The sequence below is a fragment of the Peromyscus eremicus genome, chromosome 23, assembly GCF_949786415.1.
Source record: "Peromyscus eremicus chromosome 23, PerEre_H2_v1, whole genome shotgun sequence".
Taxonomy (NCBI): domain Eukaryota; kingdom Metazoa; phylum Chordata; class Mammalia; order Rodentia; family Cricetidae; genus Peromyscus; species Peromyscus eremicus.
The window spans coordinates 14,552,743-14,569,621 of NC_081438.1; the positions used below are offsets into that span (position 1 = coordinate 14,552,743).

Below are 16,879 nucleotides of genomic sequence, written 5' to 3' on the forward strand. Positions count from 1 at the left end.
TATCATTTTTATTTCTGTAAAGAAAGTTAGTGAACAAGAATACCATTTTAAGCCAGGTGGTGGTGGCAGCGGCACATGACTTTAATCCTAGCACTTGGAGGAGGCAGAGGCAGACAGGTCTCTGTGAGTTTGAGGCCAGCCTGGGCTACAGAGTGAGTTTCAGGACAGGATCCAAAGCTACACAGAGAAACCCTGTCTCGAGAAACCAAAATGCCATTTTAAGCCAGGTGTGGTGGCCCATGCCTTTAATCTCAGCACTGGGGAGGCTGAGGCAGGTGGATCTCAGTTTGAGGCCAGCCTGGTCTACATAGTTCCAGGACAGCCAGAGAGATCCTGTATCAAAAGACAAAACAAAACAAAACAAAAAAAACAAAACTCCAAAACCATAAAAAGTTACCATTTTAGTCTTTGTGGTTTCTTTGGGTCAGTGTTAAATATCTTGGGGGTGGAGGAAGTCACGTTTGATTTTTTTTCTATTTAACCACTAGTTTATGGATGTAGGGAAATGAGCTGGAGGGAGATGAAGTGAGTTGCCCATGGCTGTAAAGAAAGGAAGGTGGAGACAGAGCCAGCTTTCCTGCAGAGAATCTTCTCCTTACAGAGTTGCTAATGGCCAGTCATCAAGTACTGTGCCTGTAAAGGCCGACCTGCTGTCAGGCTCTCTGTAAATGGTCTGTCCTATTGATGTCTCATAGCCACCATTACCTTTTGTACAATTATTAAATAAGCAGACTTGGAAAAGATTTTTCAGCTCAGCAAAGTAGTAAATAGAGCGCAAAAAGCAAATAGTCACGTGATTGCCTGCTGCTGTCAACAGGCTGCCTGTCCTCGGATTGCACCCTATGGTAGTCGCAGGAGCCTTTGAGGATGCGATGAGGACTTTTTGTTCATTCCTGCCACAAGTTTGGCATCTGTATGCGGGATTTAGTCAGGCGGATGACAAAAGGTCCACTGTTGGTTTGCTTTTGGGGAGAGGATGTGAATCTACCAGCATTTGCACACGCTAAAAGTCCGTGTAGGTGGAAACAGGCGTTCTGCTGTCCAGGAAGTGGTCACTGAGAAGGTGACTTATCGGGAGGCTGAAGGACGTCTGGAAGACATCCGTGAACAGCTGGCGGCAGGTCGCAGGTGAGCCCCTCTCAGCTGGCCGAATGACTGGGGAGGCTGTTCCTGTCTGGCGCCCTCGCTTAACCGGAAGTCCTGAGAGTCATGCACCTTATATGCGCACCGGCGGGGGTCCCCAGCATCCTTTATGCGTATTCGTTGTGGACCCAGACAGGGCTCCTCGCTGTCACTCCTATCGCCCAGCGGCCCTTGCCCCCTCCGCCGCGGTGCACCGCCTCCTAGCGTCTCGGGCCCGCCCTCCGGAACGTTGTCGCTGGGGTGCGGTTTTCCGTCGGGCGATGGACCAGCCGGAAGCGGAAGTGCTTTCTGGTGGTCCCTTCTTGGCGTTCCCCGCGGCCGCAATAGTGGAAGCCAGGAGAAGCGCCATGGAACACGTGACGGAGGGTTCATGGGAGACGCTGCAGGTGCCGCTGCATCCTCGGGTGCTGGGCGCGCTGCGCGAGTTGGGCTTTCCGCACATGACGCCGGTGCAGGTATCGGGCAGCGGGGAAGCGAGGCTGAGCGGTCAGCCGCTCGGATGCAGCCTCGGGGATCAGGGAGTGCCCTATTGGGTCAGTGCCACGCGTGCTCACGATGCCCACTCCGGGGTCTCAGAGCTTCATGCCTGTCCTGCCTGCTCTAGCGACTTAGGACAGTGGCTCAATCTATGTCCTTTCCGTCTGAGAAGTGATGACAATCACTCTTCATAGCATTATGGGGATTAAATAAGTCCAGGTGGGCGCCCAGTGTCTGTTACCTGTAGTTACTGTATGGGGAAAGAGGATCTCGGTGGCCTAATTTATCAAAAACAAGCAAGCGCCGGGCGGTGGTGGCGCACGCCTTTAATCCCAGCACTCGGGAGGCAGAGCCAGGCGGATCTCTGTGAGTTCGAGGCCAGCCTGGACTACCAAGTGAGTCCCAGGAAAGGCGCAAAGCTACACAGAGAAACCCTGTCTCGAAAAACCAAAAAAAAAAAAAAACAAAAACAAAAACAAAAACAAAAACAAGCAAGCAAGCCAACAAAAACCGCAAAGCATTTATTAAGGACCTGGTATGTATCTGGGCCTCATCTGGGCTCTGGGGGAACTGGGCCTTTGGTACCTACCCGTGGGCCTTATTTTCTAGAGCGGGTGTTAGAGGAAGAACTATAGGAACGAGGTAGTTTATCTCGTGTTGAGTGTTATGAAGGAACTAAAATAGATTCGTGTAGTGGACAGTGAGGGAGCAGGCCTCAGAGGGAGTTGTCATCATTCTGAGACCTAAATAATCTGGGAGGGGCTGGCTTTGAGGTGACTGCAGGAAGCTAATTGCCACACAGAAATACCGGTGCAAATGCCCTGGGGCTGGTGGTAAATTCAATGCTTCCAGTGGCTGGAGTGAAGGTTCAGTGGTTGGGAGTACTTGCTGCTCTTGCAGAGGACCAGCGTTGAGTTCCCAACACCCACATTGGGTAGGCTCACCACTGCATATAACTCCAGTTCCAGGAGATCCAACACTCTTTTCTTGCCTTCCTGCATACCTTCGTGCATGTAGTGTACATACAGACAAGGAGGCATATACACGTAATATACACATAAATAAAAGTAAATTTTAAAATGTTCACTCTTTTCTAGTCCAATAAGGAACAATGGGAGTGTCAGGACTTGAATCCAGGACTCCTGCCACTAATGCTCTTATAGACAGCTCACAATGTTTGTTATGAGTTTTTGTTGGTTGGTTGGTTGGTTTTGAGACAGAGTTTCACTACATTGCCCTGGCTGATGTTGAACTCACAGAGATCTGTCTACCCCTCTCCTGAGTACTGGGATTAAAGGCGTGTGCTGCTACACCTGGCTACAACATGTCACATTTAGTTCAAGCCTTTGTGGTGACTGTTTACTCAGTATCCCGTGGGGTGGGGTGGGGTCCATTTTGACCTTAGTCACTCCCTGCATTCTTAGGACTTGGGTCTCTGTTATTTGGTTGTGGTATTATTTAATAATAATAGTCCTTTGTAATCTCTCCCCGCAGTCTGCCACCATCCCTCTGTTCATGAAAAACAAAGATGTCGCTGCAGAAGCTGTGAGTATCTCATGCAATACATTCTGCCCCTTCTCTTAGCCAAGCGGAAAGCGAGTCAAAAGCTTTGTCCCTTTGCAGGTGACAGGTAGTGGAAAAACCCTGGCTTTTGTCATCCCCATTGTGGAGATTCTTCTGAGAAGGGAAGAGAAGTTAAAGAAGAGCCAGGTGAGGAGGGCTGGCTGATTGTCATGGAGGCAGGAGGGTTCGGGTCTGAGAAAGAAGCTGGGCAAACCTAAGTGGAGTCCTGTTTGGTATCTGAGGAGTCTGGCTTTGAATTTGCCTGCTTGTTAAACCAAAGTCGATGCTGGCTCGTGCTCTCCCAATACTGGCTTGCTTTCTCGACACTGGGGTACTTTCTCAGTCATCTGTGGATATGGGTAGAAAAGCCATTTTAGCTTTCATAGTGTAAGCAGGGATCCTCATGAGTAAGCTGTTTAGTGTTTTGTTTGTTTGTTTTTGTTTTTTTAACCCTGTCTTAGCTGAAGACCCAACCTAGGACCTTGTGTTTACTAGGCAAATGTTCTACCATTGAGCTAAATCCTTAACCCCTCATTTTTGTGGCCCTTGTTGGTGATTTTGGTATTTCAAATGCCCTCAGTAGGGGCTGAAGAGATGGCTCAGTGGACAAGAGTACTTGTTGCTCTTGCAGAAGACCAGGGTTTGGTTTCTAGGATCTATATGGGGGTTACAACCTCTATACCTCTAGTTATAAGGGATCTGGCACCCTCTTCTGGCCTGGGATGCACAGGGTGTATGTCCATGCTTGTAGACAAAACACTCTTGCACATAAATAAAATCTTCAAACAAACAAACAAACAAACAAAAACAAAAACAACCCTGATTTTTTTTTTTTTTTTTTTCTTTTTGCCTGTCCTAGAATTTTCTCTGTAGATCAGGCTGGCTTCGAACTCACAGAGATCTGCCTGCCTCTGCCTTCTGAGTGCTGGAATTAAAGGCATGTGCCACCACTGCCCTGCAAAAAATATCTTAGTTTAATTAATTTATTATGTGTGTGGGTGTTTTGCCTTTGTGTATTTGTGTGCACCACATGTGTTTCTGGTGCTTGCAGGGGCTGTCGGTACTCTGGTACTGGAAGAATAGATGGTTGTGACTGCCATGTGGGTGGTGGGAATTGAACCTGGGTCCTTTGAAAGAGTGGCCAGTGCCCTTAACAGATGAGCCATCTCTGCAGCCCTATGTTGATTATTTTTTTTACTTTGTGATGCTGGGCCTTGCTCATGGTAGCCAAGCACTCCACCCCTGAGCTACCCTTTAAGCCCTTGATGTGGTGATACATGATATGCCCTGAGACTGCTGAAAAAGTTCTAGAAACTGTCTGAGGATGGAAGGTGCAGGACTAATGTGATCCAGTCTGAACCTGTGTACTGCTGACGCTGTGGTCCCCCTCCGTGTGGGCAGGTAGGAGCCATCATCATCACCCCCACACGGGAGCTGGCCATTCAGATCCATGAGGTCCTGTCCCACTTCACGAAGCACTTCCCACAGTTCAGGTGATTGGGTGCAGGGCCCTTGAGACCATGGGTGTGGGGAACCCCTGTTGGCCTGGGTGGTTATTTTGCCTGACTTGCTCCAAGTCCCATTTCTTGCTTCAGCCAGATTTTGTGGATCGGAGGCCGGAACCCTGGAGAAGATGTGGAGAGGTTCAAGCAGCATGGGTGAGCCTGCGAGTCCTGCTCCTGTCTGTGTGTGAATCCTGCTTCTGTCTGTGTGTGAGCCTGCTCCTGTCTGTGTGCTCTTGGCACTGAACTGAGAGTGTCTGGTAGTACCCTAGGCTCATAGGAAGTGCCCTGGGGTCCCCCAGAGGGTGTTTTCTCCCTGCCCACCCTTGACCTTGTGAACACTTCATAGGCTCTGCTTGTCTTGGGAGTCAGGGCAGGTGTGTAAACCACCTGGGTGTAAATGCCTGGTGCCCCTAGTAATCATCTGTCGCTGAGCATTGCCTGGCAAGATTGGGCTCTTTGTTGCCAGCTTGTGGAGATTTTAGAGGGTGGAATTCCAGATGAGTGTGTCTTCAGAGTTTTTAAACAGTTGCTTATGGTCTCCACTGTGCAAAAACATGTTGCAGGCAGCCAGTTTGCACGGCCACATCTGGCCCTCAGCCTGTTGGTCTAGCTCTCTCCCCTCCTTCCCCTCTTTTTCTTTCCCCTCCCTCCCCCTTACCTTTCCCTGCCCTCCTTTTCTCTCTTTTCTCCCCTCTCCCCTCGGTCTCTCCCTCTCCCTCCTTTCCTATTTCTTTTAGCTGGGATTTGAACCCGGGGCTTCGTGCATACAGACAAGTACTGTCCACTGAGCTGCCCTTGCCCAGTCTGTTTCCCTTCTACAGTTGTGTTTTCTGTTGCTTCATGTTAGAGGTTGGCCTGTGCTGTGGGCGCTGTGGGGGCCGTGGGGGCCGTGGGGCGCTGTGGGGGCCGTGGGGCGCTGTGGGGGCCGTGGGGCGCGGTGTTGCAGGTTCTCTGCTGCTGTAGAGAGAGATGGCGGGAGATAGTGTACAGTAGGAATAAAGAGTATGGCTGTGCACCAGCAACAGGCTTACTGATGCAGGTGGCCGGTGTGGCCAATGGGCAGAATCCTGGCCTGTAACCAGCTCCTTCTCTCCCTTAGCCCTTGCTGTGTCTACCACGTAGCCATCCTCCCTGGGGTGTAGATGGACTTGCAGGGTGGGGACGTGGTGTTTTGCTAACTGTTTCTGAGATCCAGAGCACACGGAAAATGGGAACTTTCTTTCCAAAGTGGGAATATCGTTGTGGCAACCCCAGGCCGCCTGGAGGACATGTTCCGGAGGAAGGCTGAGGGTCTGGACCTGGCCAGCTGTGTGAGGAGCTTGGATGTCCTGGTGCTGGATGAGGCAGACAGACTTCTTGACATGGGCTTTGAAGCAAGGTACTAGAACGTGGACTTCCGGGAGGTGGGTGAACCTGGCAGGAGAGTGCAGTGGACTTGTGCGTTGCCCCATAGCTAAGGATTCTGTTACCGTTTCACAGCGTTTCAAACCTCAGGTAGCTCGACCCTTTAGGTTCCATCACAGGGTTTAATTCCAGGTCTTCTATTTTTGAAAAATGAGTCTGTGTATTGTGTTAAAGTTTGAGATAAAGTCTCCCTCCCTCTGGACCCAGCTCCTCTGCTCTTTTTAATTCGTGTGTGCATGTGTGTGTACACTCTGTTTCCAGCATAAACACAATCCTGGAGTTTTTGCCAAAGCAGAGGAGAACAGGCCTTTTCTCAGCCACACAGACACAGGAAGTGGAGAACTTGGTGCGGGCGGGCCTCCGGAACCCAGTCCGAATCTCCGTGAAGGAGAAGGGCGTGGCAGCCAGCAGCACACAGAAGACACCCTCCCGCCTAGAGAACCATTACATGGTGAGCACGGGGCCTGCTGCCTTGTCCTGCTCTGCCTCCATTATTCACAGAGATGGGGCTGGTTCGGGACCAGAGAGTCGCATTGTGCGGACTGTCAGTGGATGAGCTCTTCAGGGGGTCGACATCAGGCCTCCCGGAAATAGGGGCTAGCTTGGGGTGGCTGGGGAAGGGAGGAGGGCTCGTCTTCCAGGAGTGGCAGACTTAGCACTTGGTACAGAGCAGAAGCCAGGGCAGGACTCTGAGGTGGGTCTCGGCTTTGTCCCTCATAGACCCATGGCATAGGGCTGTCGGATAGTGAATTAACCCACATAGCTGTTCGGATGGGAGAAGCCAGGAGACACTGGACACCACAATGGCCACCGTTTCAGTCATTCAGATGACTGATTAGAAGTGTCTCAGCATAAGAACTTGTTCTGTTTTTCTGTGTAACTGCCCTGGCTGTTCTGGAACTTGCTCAGTAGACCAGGCTGGCCTTGAACTCATACAGATCCTCCTGCCTCTGCCTTCCAAGTGCTGGGATTAAAGGCGTGCACCAGCACTGCATGGCTAATAACATTTTTTTTTGACTTAAAAATATTTTATGTGTTTGTTTAGCTGGGTTGTCTATGTATATGTGTATGTACCTTGTGCATGGCTGGTGTCTACAGAGACCAGACAAGGGCATCAGATCCCCTGGAACCTGCAGTTACAGATGACTGAACTTCCATTTGGGAATTGAACGTGGGTCCTGGGGAAGAACAGCCAGTGCTTTTAGCTACTAGGCCATCTCTCCAGCCCAAAAAATCTTTAAAAAAATTTTTTTTTTTTTTTTTTTTTTTTTGAGACAGGGTTTCTCTGTGTAGCTTTGAGCCTGTCCTGGAACTCACTGTGTAGCCCAGGCTGGAACTCACAGAGATCCGCCTGCCTCTGCCTCCCCAGTGCTGGGATTAAAGGCGTGCGCCACCACTGCCGCCGGCGTTAGGTTTTTTTTTTTCCTGATCAAGCTGCAACATTTTATTTTTCTCAAGCAGGTTTTATAGTAAACAGACCGGGAAGCTTTCTTTGGGAAAAGATCAGGGGACTGTTGGATTGCTAAGCAACCTTTTAAAAGTTAATTTAAGGGGAAACTGTGGTTGGTATGTAAAATAAATGAAAAAAAAAATTTATTTAAATAAAACCACACAAAAAAAGTTGATTTATTATCCGGGCATGGTGGTTCATGCCTTCATTCACAGAACTCAAGAGGCAGAGGCAGGCCAATCTCTGAGTTGGAGGCCATCTTTGTCTATATAGTAAGTTTCAGGCCAGCCAGGGCTACATAGAGAGTCCAAGTCTAAAATCTCGCTTTTTTTTTTTTTTTTAATTTTAAAATTTACTTTTATTTATTTATTTATGTATTTATTTGGTTTTGGTTTCCTGAGACAAGGTTTTTCTATATAACAGTCCTGGCTGTCCTAGAACTCTCTGTAGACCAGGCTAGCCTCGAACTCACAGAGATCCACCTGCCTCTGCCTCCTGAGTGCTGGGATTAAAGGTGTGCGCCACCACCGCCGGCTTTTATTTTTTTGAGATAGGCTGGCTTCTGAACCTCACTATGTATCTGAGAATGGCCTTGAACTCCTTATCCTCTGTCTCCCTGAAAGCCCTGGGATTACAGACCTGAGCTCCTGCGCCTCATGAGAGAATCTTGGGACCTGCAATGTCTGTCAGTTTTGCTAAAATCCCAGAAACCACATTCCCTGGGACTGAATGCTTCTGGTTGAGGCCTGGATGGGGCACTTGACTGGGAAGGGGATGGAGCCTGTCTCCATGGCATTGCTTCAGGTCATCACACACACTCTGGAGAGCTGTGCTTGTCTTAGTGTGGCAGTTTCTGAGCGTGGCCCCAGATTCAAGCTTGGCGGTAATGAGTGTTCTCAGTTTGACTTGGACCCCCTGATGTCTGGGCTGCTGCTGCCACCACTGTCCCAGCCTGGCTGTCTGCTGGGTCTTGGGGACAGCTGCCTTATATGGCAGTGCTGCTGCCAGTGACTTAAACTGAACACTGGCAGCAGCACTGAGCCAGCCAGGTTGATGGATGTCTGTCTTGATCTCTGTGAGCCAGGCAGGCTGACGGATGTCTGTCTTGATCTCTGAGAGTCAGGCAGGCTGATGGATGTCTGTCTTGATCTGTGAGTCAGGCAGGCTGACGGATGTCTGTCTTGATCTCTCTGAGCTTGTCAAGCTGATGGATGTCTGTCTTGAACTCTGTGAGTCAGGCAGGCTGGATGTCTGTCTTGTTCTCTCTGAGCCGGGCAGGCTGACATTGGCTCGGTGGTGAAGGACTTTGACTTGACAACCTGATTTCAATGTGGGTACAACATGGCAGATGGAAATCCGACCCCTGCCAGCTCCACTCAACCTTTGTGCATGTGGGCCCCATGTAAGTCAGCATATTAAAATTAATAAGTGAAGGCTGTGCTGGGTGTGGTGTTGCACACTCGTAATCCTAGTCCTCAGGAGGTGGAGGCAGGAGTTCAAGGCCAACCTTTACTACAAGAGTTTGAGGCCAGTTTGGGCTGTGTGAGACCTAGTCCCCACAAAAAAAAAAAAAAAAAAAAAAAAAGAAAGGAAGAAAAGGCTGGAACTGAAAACAGTTGTGAGTTGTGAGGATTACTTTATTTTTGCAAATATGTGACTTTTTTTTTCTTTCCCTCCTGTAGATCTGTAAGGCAGATGAGAAATTCAATCAGCTGGTCCATTTCCTTCGGAACCATCAGCAGGAGAAGCACCTGGTCTTCTTCAGGTAGTCTCCTTCAGGGCCGTGTCTGGGAAGGCGGGGAGCACGGTGCAGGGGAGGCTCTGGGGCTGTGTGCGGCTGGTGACTGGAACCCAGCTTCCCTGGCTCCTGCACCGATGTCCAGAGGCAGCAGCTCCCGCCTCTGCTGTGTGGGCTCAGCAGTGCCAAGGTTGATGTCTCCGCACCTGTCTCCACCTTGCCTTTCATCCTGAGAGTCATCTTGGATGACCAGTGTGTGTACAGTCCCGTCACGTCCTCACTGAGGCCGAGAGAGTAAGAAAGGGGCAGAAGGCAATGCTCCTGCCTCCACCCCTTCTGTCAGACTGCTCTGCCTGCTGCCCTGAGAAGCAGGGTCAAAGAGATGGTTGGAAGCAGCTTGCTCAGCCGCAGAGTCCTGTTATCACAGGGCAAGACAGGAACATGTGCCTTTTGTGGGTGGGCTTGGGTTTTTTTGTTTGTTTTATTTTAGGCAAGGATTCACTGGCTGGCCTGGAACTAGCTATGTAGACCAGGCTGGCCTCAAACTCAGAGATCCACTTGTTTCTGCCTCCCCAGTGCTGGGATGAAAGGTCTACACTAACATGTCCAGCATGGCTTGGCTTTTTTCTTTCTCCTTCCAACTAATCTGTTTCAATTTTTGTACAAAAAGTTTTGTGCACAATGAAATGCCTAAGAGTGGGTGCCAGGCTTGGTCTCTGCTGTAACCCCAGCACTCAGGAGGCTAAGCAGAAAGATAGGAAGTTCAAATCCCATCTGGGCTACATAGCAACCTTCTCTCTCAAAAGATAAACTGTGTATAGGACAGACAGACAAAACAGACAAACAGTGAAGGCTTTGCAAAGTGCCGTCCTTGTAGGGTGGGTGGATGTGTGCTTGGCTTGCTCGGCTGCAGCCTGAGACCACTCCATTGACGTCAGAACCCGTCAGTGTGTAAAACACCACTTCACTGTGTCCTCTTGTGACTTATGGTGACAGTGAAGAACCTGCTAATGGCCTCAGCCCAGATGGAGGAGCTGAAAGAGCCTTAAGCTTGGCAGGAAATGTGCAGCCTGGTGTCCTGGGAGGGAGGTTGGGTGGCCAGTGGGGTGTGTGCCAGGCCTTTTTCTGGGTGTGCCGCTTGCTTGTGCTGCAGAAGGATAGTGAGGCATCTTAGAACAAAAGTGAGTGTGGCAGCTCATGCCTGCAGTCCCAGCACTCAAGAGGCTGAGGCAGGAGGCTGAATAGTCTGAGGCTAGCCTGGACTATAAAGTTCAAGTCCAGCCTGAGCTATGTAGTTAGAAGATATGTCAAAAAATGGGGGTGGGTATTTGGGGTGAACTTTGAGAAGGTTGCTGTGACTAGGTTAAAGACTGATGGAGTTGAGTGACTAGCTTCCAGAGAAGGGAACAGGTCCTGGCAGTGGTTCATGGGCTGTCTCCAGGGGACGTGTCTCTCTTTGGGTGACCCTCCTACAGCCTGCTTTTGTCTCTGGCTAACCCGGTTCCAAGCCCCAGGTCCCTGGAGAGGATCTGCTAGGTCAAGCGTGACTGGCTGAGCCTTTGGGAGCCGTGCTGATCTGAGCCGGTGCAGAGTGCAGTCCTCCGCAGGAACAGTGCGGCCCGATCTCAGACTGCTTTCTGTCTGAGCTGTCTGTCACCTTGTTCTGACGGCGGCCGGGGAAGCAGACCCTGCTCGTGGGGCCGTTGTTAGACAGCAGGACCTGTGTCAGGGTTTGCACAGGTCTCAGGGGTCATGGATGGAGAGGGGGAGAGGCTGTGCCGGCCAGTCTCCACCTCCGTCCCGAGAGGGTCCCTCGTCTGCATCCTTCCCTCTGCATCCTTCTTCCCCCTGCATCCTCCCCAGCCTCGGGACCCAGGTGCCCGGTGACTGAGTGCTTTCTCTCTCCTGCACAGCACATGTGCGTGTGTGGAATACTATGGAAAGGCCCTGGAGGCGCTGCTGAAGAGAGTGAAGATCTTGTGCATCCATGGGAAGATGAAGTACAAGCGCAATAAGATCTTCCTGGAGTTCCGCAAGCTGCAGAGGTGAGGGGGGTGGTTGTCCCGGGGGCCGGAGGTAGATCACCAGTCCCTGGACTCCTGAGTTCCTGCGCCTGCCCCTTCTCCCTCTGCCCTCCTGGAGCCTCTTGGACTCATACCCAGTTACTCCATCTTTGAGGGCACCCAGAGCTTGGTGTGGACCCTCCCCATACACCGAGCCGGGGTCACTTGCTGAGTTACTGGGTTTCCCTGCACCATCCGGCCTGTGTAGTCAGGAAGCTCAGTGTGCACACTGCTGTATCTCCCAGGGCTTGGCACAGTGGAGGTTTGGGGAAGTCCTTGCCCCCGGGTAAACAAGAGCAAGCACAGCCCCTTGGCCTTGTTGGGACAGATCCTGCGTAGGCTGTAGGGTGCTGGCCTCACAGAGGGAACTTGGGGTGTCCTGATGAGCATAGCCGTTTCTGTTTTTCCTAAGCATTGCAGGGCTCCTCCATTCAAGCAGCTGCGAGGGCACAGTGGCACCCTGCTGTTGCCCCAGTCACAGGGCAGAGATGGCGCTTGTCTTCTACTGGCTGCTGAGGGCTGGCCCGCTACGGTCTCATTTCTCAAGTGGAAATACATGAATTAAAAACATTTAAACCAGTGGCTAGAGAGTTGGCTCAATGCTTAAGAGCACTGACTGCTTTTCCAAAGGACCCAGGTTCAATTCCCAGCACCCACATGGCAGGTCACAACTGTCTGTAACTCCAGGATCTGACACCCTCACACAGACATACATGCAGGCAAAACACCAATGCACATATAATAAAAATTTAAAAAAAGGGGCTGGAGAGATGGCTCAGAGGTTAAGAGCACTGACTGCTCTTCCAGAGGTCCTGAGTTCAATTCCCAGCAACCACATGGTGGCTCACAACCATCTGTAATGAGATCTAGTGCCCTCTTCTGGCCAGAAGTCATACATGCTGTATACATGATAAATAAATAAAATCTTTAAAAAAAAAAAAAAAAAAAAAAAAAAAAATTAAAAAAAAAAAAAAAAGCCGGATGTGGCAGTGCATGTCTGTAACCCCAGCACTTGGGAGATTGAGTCAGGTATGAAGTTCAGGGCTACCCTGGACTTCAGACGGATGCCAGAGGATCTTGTCTCAAAAGCAAAACAACAACAACAACAACAACAAAACGGCCTGGGTTTGGCTGTTCGGTAGTGTTCTCCTTAGCATGCAGAGGCCCTGGGCTCCAACCCTAGTACTGGCTAGAAGGAATCTTTGTGCTCTACCACTCCGTGTGTGTGTGTGTGTGTGTGTGTGCGCGCGCGCACAAGAACAAGTACACGCTCCTGTCCATGGCATGCATGGCTAGTTTTATTTTGATTATGCATATATGTGTGTAGGTTTCTGCATGTGAGTGCAGGTGCCCCTGGATCCCAGAAGAGGACATCAGCTCCCCCAGCACTGGAGCTGACCAGTGGTTGTGAGCTCCCTGCTATGGATGCTGAACCATCTCTGTAGCTCCCTGCTTCTGTTGGCAGTTTATAAAGTCTGGGGAGGTTGTGAGAGGAAGAAAAAGCAATCAAAGTATTCATTAGGAAAAGCTGTTTGTGTGAGAGACTCCCGCGCCCTGTACTGTGTCACTGGGGTTGGTCACTGCCGGGGAGGGGGGGGGGTGGCCTCGCTCACATGCTGCTTTCTCGTTCCTAGTGGGATCTTGGTGTGCACTGACGTGATGGCCCGGGGAATTGATATTCCTGAAGTCAACTGGGTTCTACAGTACGACCCTCCCAGCAATGCCAGGTGTGCAAGGGATTGGTCCTCTGTCTGGGGCTGAGCTGGTGGGCGTGCAGTGAAATTTTAAATATTTAAGATTTATTTATTTATTATGAATACAGTGTTCTGCCTGCAGGCCAGAAGTGGGCACCCGATCTCATTATGGATGGTTGTGAGCCTCCATGTGGTTGCTGGGAATTGAACTCTGGACTGTCTGGAAGAGCAGACAGTGCACTTAACCTCTGACCCATCTCTCCAGCCCCCAGAGATGACCTTTGACTTCTGATTGTCCTGACTTTACATCTTGAGTGCTGGGGTTACAGGCATGTCTACCACATCTGGCTTAAAGTTTTGAAATACCAAGCACTCTACCAACTGGATTTTTGCCCAGCTCCTGAAACATTAAATTGCAGAAGTAGGCCAGTGGTCAAATAGCTTTTGATGTGTTAATACTGGTGTGTTGTTCTAGTAATCGTGTTCAGAGAGTTAGGTGTGGTAGCTCCTGTTTGTAATCCTGGTATTCAGGAGGCTGAGCTTAGGACAGTAGTCAAGAGTTCATTAGCTGAGTTAAGACACTGTCTGCAAAAGGGTGTGTGTGTGTGTAGGGATAAATAAGGAAAAGAAAATTCTACTACTGAAAGTCCATGCAGAAGTGCAAATTACAGAATATTGAAAAGAGCAACAGATACTCTAAAATAAACTGCGTATCTCTCCGAAAGTGAGCAGACGTTCCTCACACACTTCTCACTTATTATTGATATTTCAAGACAGGGTTTCTCTGTGTAGCCCTGGCTGTCCTGGACCTCCCTATACAGACCAGGTTGCTTCCCTATGGAGATCAGCCTGCTTCTGCCTCAGGAGTGCTAGGATTAAAGGCAAGAGCCACCACACCTGGATTTCCTAACACACTTGTAATTGCAAAGTTGCATTCCGATCCCAAGTGGTGCTTTTTCTGACATCTGTCATGCCGGGGCACTTTCTCTTTCTGCTTTTCATTGCTTCTCAGTTTCCATCTGTGACCCTGCTGTGTGACCTGAGGAAGCCCAGCTTTGGGCAGGTGTCCTCAGAGCCAGTAGATCGACCCTCCCGGTCCTGTACGCAGCGTCTGATTCTTCGCAGCTCTTCTATGCTCGCTCGCTGGCTGGTGGTCAAGTCAGCCCTGAGCTGTGGGGCCAGGTGGCTCTATAAGCACGGTGTGGTGCAGTGACGTGTGGCTGGAGCCTGACTGCTCACTGCCACCCTGGGTACTGCCCCTCCCTGTCCCCCTAGCGCCTTCGTGCATCGCTGTGGACGCACAGCTCGCATCGGCCACGGTGGCAGCGCTCTGGTGTTCCTGCTACCGATGGAGGAGGCGTACATCAACTTCCTGGCCATCAACCAGAAGGTAAGTGGCACACTGGCCTGGCAGCTGGTGGTGAGCCACTGAGAGGAGGGGCTGCAGACTCGCCCGGGCTGGGTTGGGGAGGCACTGGCCAGCATCGTGACTTGGGAACACCGCCTATTGCCTGCTGTGTTACAGTCAGGACTGTGATGTGCAATGTCATTCTCAAACATGCTTGGGCTGGATTTGGCCCCTGCTCTCGGTGGGCTGTGCTGTCCTGGGCTTACTAGCTCTGGGAGGTCCTGGGGTTGGAGGGCCTGCAGGGAAGCTGAGATGGTGGTCTCTGTGTAGTGCCCTCTGCAGGAGATGAGCCTCCAGAGGAACACGGTAGACCTTCTGCCGAAGCTCCGGGCCATGGCCATGGCCGACAGGGCAGTGTTTGAGAAGGGCATGAAAGCCTTCGTGTCCTTCGTCCAGGCTTACGCAAAGCACGAGTGCAGCCTCATCTTCAGGCTGAAGGGTAAGCCGGTGCCTCGCCTTCTCTGACATGGTTCCTGCTATGTAGACCAGGCTGGCCTCAAACTCAGAGTTCTTACCTGTGCCTATCAAGTACCGGGATTAAAGCTGGGTATAGTTAAAGCTGATTGCCACCATGTTTGGCATAATCATGTTTCTTCTTCTTCTTCTTTTTTTTTTTTTTTTTTTGTGTGTGTGTGTGTGTTGTATTTTTTTTTTTTTTTCTTCGAGACAGGGTTTCTCTTTGTAGCTTTGAAGCCTGTCCTGGATCTCACTCTGTAGACCAGGCTGGCCTTGAACTCACAGAGATCCGCCTGGCTCTGTCTCCTGAGTGCTGGGATTAAAGGCATGCGCCACCACCGCCCAGCTTCATATTTCTTAATTCTCTGAAACTCTGGGTGACAAGGGTTGCTTTGTCTTAATGAAATATATGGCATGTTAGGATTAGTGTTCTTTAAACCTTTCAAGGAGAATCCTAAAAAAATATAAATGAAAAGGAAAGTCTTGTATAGGGCTCTGAGTAGATGCAAAATAATCTGCCATTTCTTTCTGGAAAAAAATGTTTCTTGCCGGGCGGTGGTGGCGCACGCCTTTAATCCCAGCACTCGGGAGGCAGAGCCAGGCGGATCTCTGTGAGTTCGAGGCCAGCCTGGGCTACCAAGTGAGTCCCAGGAAAGGCGCAAAGCTACACAGAGAAACCCTGTCTCGAAAAACCAAAAAAAAAAAAAAAAAAAAAAAGTTTCTTAAAAAATTCAAATTTAAGTGAATTTATTACACCATTTAATTAAGAAACATAATGAACTCCTGTGCTGACTCTAAGCTCTTATCTGTTAGACCTTGACTTTGCCAGCCTTGCTCGAGGCTTTGCCCTGCTGAGGATGCCCAGGATGCCAGAACTGAGGGGGAAGCAGTTCCCAGACTTTGTGCCCACAGACATCGACACTGACACGATTCCATTTAAAGATAAAATTAGAGAAAAACAGAGGCAGAAACTGTTGGAGCAAAAAAGAAAAGAGAGAACAGAAAATGAAGGGAGAAGAAAATTCATCAAAAACAAAGCTTGGTCAAAGCAGAAGGCCAAAAAGGAGAGGAAGAAGAAGGTGAATGCCAAAAGGAAAAAGGATGAGGTAAAGTGTGATGGTCTTCTTCCTTAAACTCCATCTTAGAATTCTGTCATTGCACTGAAAGAAAGCTGATGTGTTATGAGAACAGCACCCCGGGTCCAAGGCCAGCCTGGGCTATGTGGACGCCTTGTCTTAGCACCCTCAACCCTCACTCTCCCGGGCCAGCCTGGGCTATGTGGACACCTCACTCTCTCCTTTGTTTTTTGGGGCCTGTGGTATTAGCTGACCCTGGAGCTTTTAGGCCCAAAGGATCAGCTGCTCCCCTAGAGCCGCAGCTGACAGTCATGTTCTTCTTCTGCACTCAGGGTTCTGATATCAATGACGAGGATATGGAGGAACTCCTTAATGACACAAGGCTCTTGAAAAAGTTTAAGAAAGGGAAAATCACGGAAGAAGAATTTGAGAAGGGGCTGTTGACAGGCACCCAAAGGACAGTCCAGCTGACAGACTTAGGGGTCTCAGACTCGGGAGAGGACAGCTGACCTCAGAGCCTCCGGTGAAGGTCATTACACAGCTGGCCCCACCCCCCACCCCCCTGCCCTTCCCGGAAGACTGTTCTGGAGAGCGGTCTGTGCAGACTGGGAGAAGCCACAGGACTGCACACTCCCAAGTACTACCATCCTGCCAGAGTCTCTCAGAGGCCTTCGTTATTTGAGTGTAAATAACAGATGTCAGTATTTATTTTGATTAATTGTACTCTTTTTCTGGAGTGGGTTTTGTACAATAAAGTATTTATGTATATACTTATTTTAAATTATTATTTACCTTTTTAAACAGATAATGAAGAACACTTGACTTTAGGCCATGTAAAATTTCTAGGTATTTATTCACATGACCTCCCCTGACCCCCCTCACCCAAACGTTGCAAGTCCTTT

General features: G+C 50.0%; 1 protein-coding gene across 1 annotated transcript; it reads left to right on the plus strand.

The window, feature by feature from the left end:
• The first annotated feature begins 1,451 nt into the window (after positions 1-1,451).
• Ddx55 (DEAD-box helicase 55) lies at positions 1,452-16,531 on the plus strand. The gene is made up of 14 exons (XM_059249531.1): positions 1,452-1,598; positions 3,115-3,165; positions 3,244-3,330; positions 4,585-4,676; positions 4,779-4,841; positions 5,917-6,066; positions 6,354-6,543; positions 9,225-9,307; positions 11,194-11,325; positions 12,978-13,070; positions 14,313-14,427; positions 14,716-14,884; positions 15,715-16,007; positions 16,310-16,531. Exons 1-14 carry the CDS (start codon positions 1,491-1,493, stop codon positions 16,484-16,486), a joined length of 1,803 nt encoding a protein of 600 aa, XP_059105514.1. The 5' UTR covers positions 1,452-1,490; the 3' UTR covers positions 16,487-16,531.
• Positions 16,532-16,879: the final 348 nt, after the last annotated feature.

Coding starts and splice junctions, on each gene's coding strand:
- Ddx55 (XM_059249531.1), top strand. CDS start 1,491: ATGGAACACGTGACGGAGGGTTCATGGGAGACGCTGCAGGTGCCGCTG. Junction 1,599..3,114: donor CGCACATGACGCCGGTGCAG/GTATCGGGCAGC, acceptor CTCTCCCCGCAG/TCTGCCACCATCCCTCTGTT. Junction 4,842..5,916: donor GAGAGGTTCAAGCAGCATGG/GTGAGCCTGCGA, acceptor TTCTTTCCAAAG/TGGGAATATCGTTGTGGCAA.